Consider the following 4,567-nt stretch of genomic DNA (forward strand, 5'->3'; position numbering starts at 1 on the left):
ACAGAGTCTCTCCTGTGTTGGCCAACTTGGAGGCCCTGAAGCCCCCAAATCTCCTACCCATGGCAGACATTGCTAATCAATCTGTTCATAGGTCCTGTTCATCCAGCATTGGGCTCTCAGAATCTTTCTCCATGCTAGGAGAACTGGCACTTCCTCGGGACTGATTTATGAGATGCTATCATTAACTCAATGACCTCTTTGAAATCTGGCAAAGAGAGCAGAGGACACAGATATAGCAGACCTGATCATTCATTTACTGGAAGGGGTATGCACTGTTGCACTTTACAAGCCTGTAAGCCTAAAGAGATTTCAAGTTGAAGATTTAGTTGGCTTTCTTTGAGGTTGTAACGGCCCTGAATAAAGCCACGTGTTTGACAAATATGCCAGCGCCAATAGATCTGGATGATGCGGACAGCGTGGAGCAAACGGCAGTAACGAAGGCGTAAGCGCCACATGCGGACCCAGGACTGCAGCTTGACCACTGCCCATTCTTGCTGAGCATAGAACTGTAGGGATAATCGCTTCTTCTTCTCCATCAGCTTCACCAGCATCTGCTTCCACCAGCGCTGAATTATCCACGCTCTGAGGGATGCGTGCAACAGTGTCCGGCGTACCAGGGTGCCCCGCCACCAGGCCTGGATGAACATGGCCGCTTCCTGTTTTGTGGTGGTCTTTATTCCAGGGCCTTGCAAAAGAAAATGGGACACTTAGGAAACTCATACATTTCAACTCCCAGGTGTGCCAGGAAGGAGCCCTGGTCCTCTATCAACAATTGCCCCTTTCTCTGACATTCAGCAGAGCTTTTGTGGGCAATGGATGGACTCAGGAGATTAAGCAAGTGTCCTGCCTCTGCCACTCTCTGATTACTGGACATGGACACATCATCTTGCCCTCTGAGTCTCATGGCCTCCTCCTGAACTTGCAGTGTCACCCAGTTTTGCATGGACCTGGTTGGCCAGTTTAAAGCAAGAGCACCATAATCAGAAGTGAAAGAGATGTAAGTTTCACCTGGACCCAACCACCTACGTACAGTTCATGTCTCTTTCCTCAGACCCCTCCCGTTTGCTGGAGAAGTGGCATCTTTGTACCCCCTGCCCTCTCACCTCTGACTTCAGGTTACATCCACAACGTGCTGTCTCCCCTCTGCCTCACCAAAGTATTAAAAGATTCTTCCACCGTCTATACTTGAGCTTAAACATCAGTTAACACATACATTAGTATAAAGATACACGTGCACACACACTTCTAGACCCAATCTCCCTGTACCTCTACGCCAAACACAGTCCCCACCTTGTAGCTCCCAACCATGCATGGTCTAAGTTCATACTCTTTGCCCACCTCCTTGGCACAATCTATACACCTTGGCCAGACCCACATCTCAGCCTAAGGAGAAAATGGGGGAAAAGGATAGCCAAGGAGGAGTCAATCTGTATTCATTCCAGCTCTGTGTATGAGGACCATTCCTCTGTTTGCCTAGCACACCCTGGGTGTATGCCTATTGTCCTGGAGCCACGTTAATAAGTGTCCCTTCACTCACTGAAGCATCTCTCTTTGGATAACGAAGTTCATGGTCACAGACTTTTGGAATACTCCACTGAACCCCAAGGGTCAGAGATGTCACAAGTCAAGACTTTCCCCAACATAGTAAAGCCTATAACCATCTACACATGGAGGAGTGGAGTGGGTAATGGTAGTGATGTGGGTGGGAGTTTGGGGGACAGCCACTTCCTCTTCTCCCCTTTGCTCCTTCAACCTCTGTTCTATCAATATGACTTCATCATCTTTGACTATAACTTGGAAATTTTGCTGTCCTGTAATCAGAGACTACCAAGAAAAACATTGGAGAAAGTAAGGGTGATCTTCCCATCACTAGGTGACAAGTCAACCACACAGATTCCTGGCCTTTCCTGGGACCTCAGACATGGAAGGATTGGGGTTGGGGGGGGTCTCATCCTGAGAACTTTACTGTCCTCCCAGAAAGCTCAGGTGGACCTAACTCTTTCTTACAAAACATTAAATGCCCATGACTTGAGGTGGATGGTCAAATCCCCCTCAGATCTGCACTTTACTAAATTACCCATGGTTAGGGGCAAGGTGGTCCCATCACTCTCAGGTCCATACTCCTCCAGCCACACACTGGCAGGAAAAGTGGAAGAGGGGTGAGAGATATGATGTCATAAAGGCACCTATGACTCAGGCACCAGGATGGCTTCCAGCAATTGAGCCCCTTTCTAAGAAAAACCTAGAAGAACTGTCCTTTCTTTCCTACCAGAGTGGCCAGAGTTCTAGCTACAAAGAAGGACACCCCAAATACTGACCCACTGACACAAAAGTGTATAATGATACTCATTAAAGCCTGGATAGTATTTATTATATGGATTTCAGTTTATCTCAACAACGACACCCCAGATAACAATTAGAATCAGTGTTCTATGTACTGATATAGAACAGTGTTCAAGATTTAGCAAGATTAACAATCATCAAATCAAGATGAACTCAATATAAGTATATATTTATACACATGTTGTCACAAAAGCATTATTTTTAAAGGGGTGGGGATTAAGAAGGTAGATAAAAATTAGCAGTGATCATCTCTGAAGAAGATAGCAGAATTAGTGGAACAGAATAAACTCCCTTGTTGCTAAACCTCCTATGTCTGGCCTAACTGTAGGTCGTCTAGTTATCAGTCCTCTGGGAGAGCATTCATGAAGCCCCCAGGACTAGCCAGGGCCTTCATCTCAGGCTCAAGTGGGCTCAAACACTCTCCTGTCTTCCTTTTCCCCTGAGAGCCTCAAAGTCACAGCCAGAAGATGGGTAAGGGGCAACCACTACACAAGAAGTGCCCCACTTTTGCCTGCTCCTTGCCTCTGAAGACCCACATGGTCATTGTGAAGACCTGGTCCCCTCTCAGGATCACAGCCCCAGGGGTCATTGAGGAGTGCATTTGCAATATGTAGAGTGGGCATGGGGTGGGGGCAGTGTGGGGCTATGCAGGGGGGTGGCATGTAGAGAAGACTCACACTCCTTACCCCCTTCTCCCTTCCCCCTTCCACCCTTTGACTAGCACTTCTGCTGGTCTAGGCAATTTCAGGGGGAGCAGTTATCCAGACCTTTATCCCTGAGTCTAGACCTTCATCCGTGAGGTATCTGATTCTCTAGTTACCATACTTCTCTGGTCATAATTGTATTCATCTACCATTACACTGGGCAGCAAAGCACCAACAGATCTGCCAGTGAATCACCCAAGCAGCATTCATAGTCTTACCTGCCCCCATAGTGTGGCAGCAGCCCCCTCACCTTCTGATGACCAGGGTTAATTATCCCTGCCAGTATGGTGACTCCTTTCAATACCTGCTTGTCTCTTGGCGAAGGAGTCCAAAGTGACCAGGTCCCAGCCATAGCTTTAAGTTTAGTGGGACCCTTATTGTGACCCTTGATGACTACCCTCCTCCCTAGAAACTAGAATCCCCAGTCGTATGGAGCCTGCAGGGACACAAAGCCCAAATTCCCACATGTATAACTGGAAGGGTGCTCATGGATGCACCACCACTGCCACACATTGATTCTGGGACACATACATTCTACCTATTAGGAACCAAGCACCATGTAATGGGCCTTGATTTAGCAACTACAGCACATAGGTTAAATCCACCCCACTGCCTGTTTTTGTACATCCTGCAAAGAATGGTTTTTATATTTTTCAGTGGTTGAAAAAACTAAAACAAAACAAAACAAAACCACAAAAAAACCTCATGACACATGAGAATTGCATGAAATTCAAATTTAAGCATCCATAAATAAAATTGTACTGGAACACAGCCAGGTTTATTTGTTTATAGGCTGTCTATTGCCACATTTGCACCGCAATGACAGATTTGAGTATTTGTGACAGGGACAGTATATGACCCTCCCATCACCTCCCACTGCTGCTCAACACATAACAAATGGCAGTGGTGCAGTTATAACTGAATAGTATTTCGAGTGCCACATATACTGCTTGCTGTGATTTATATTTTATCACCAATACATAATGTATTATGTCAAACAAGAACAGAGGAGAAAAGTAGACTTTAAATGTCACATTATTTGGCAATAGCAAAGCATTGTGTTCATTATGCAACATTATAGCTGTGCTAAAGGGATACAGCATTATATACCTACATTACCAGACTAAGTAGTCCGTATTATTCCTAACTCACAAGAAAGCAAAGATCTTAAAATTTAGCAATTTTATTTTTTTTTTCAACGTTTATTTATTTTTGGGACAGAGAGAGACAGAGCATGAACGGGGGAGGGGCAGAGAGAGAGGGAGACACAGAACCGGAAACAGGCTCCAGGCTCTGAGCCATCAGCCCAGAGCCCGACGCGGGGCTCGAACTCACGGAGCGCGAGATCGTGACCTGGCTGAAGTCGGACGCTTAACCGACTGTGCCACCCAGGCGCCCCAAAATTTAGCAATTTTAAATGGGATATCTCACCACAGCAGAACTTCTTTACAAAGATAAAAAATGAAAATGGGGCACAAAGTAAGTTTTCAGACTGCTCATTTGTTAGCCAAGCAAGAAAA

General features: G+C 45.9%; 1 protein-coding gene across 1 annotated transcript; it reads right to left on the reverse strand.

Moving 5' to 3' along the window:
- Window positions 1-245: 245 nt before the first annotated feature.
- On the reverse strand, window positions 246-3,275 carry IQCF5 (IQ motif containing F5). The gene is made up of 2 exons (XM_047094698.1): window positions 3,266-3,275; window positions 246-685 (listed from the first exon to the last, which is right to left on the reverse strand). Exons 1-2 carry the CDS (start codon window positions 3,273-3,275, stop codon window positions 246-248), a joined length of 450 nt encoding a protein of 149 aa, XP_046950654.1.
- Between the last annotated feature and the right edge of the window lie 1,292 nt (window positions 3,276-4,567).

Source organism: Lynx rufus, unplaced genomic scaffold (assembly GCF_022079265.1).
Source record: "Lynx rufus isolate CCGP_SWC_20201006 ecotype Redwood Valley unplaced genomic scaffold, mLynRuf1.p SCAF_4, whole genome shotgun sequence".
Taxonomy (NCBI): Eukaryota; Metazoa; Chordata; class Mammalia; order Carnivora; family Felidae; genus Lynx; species Lynx rufus.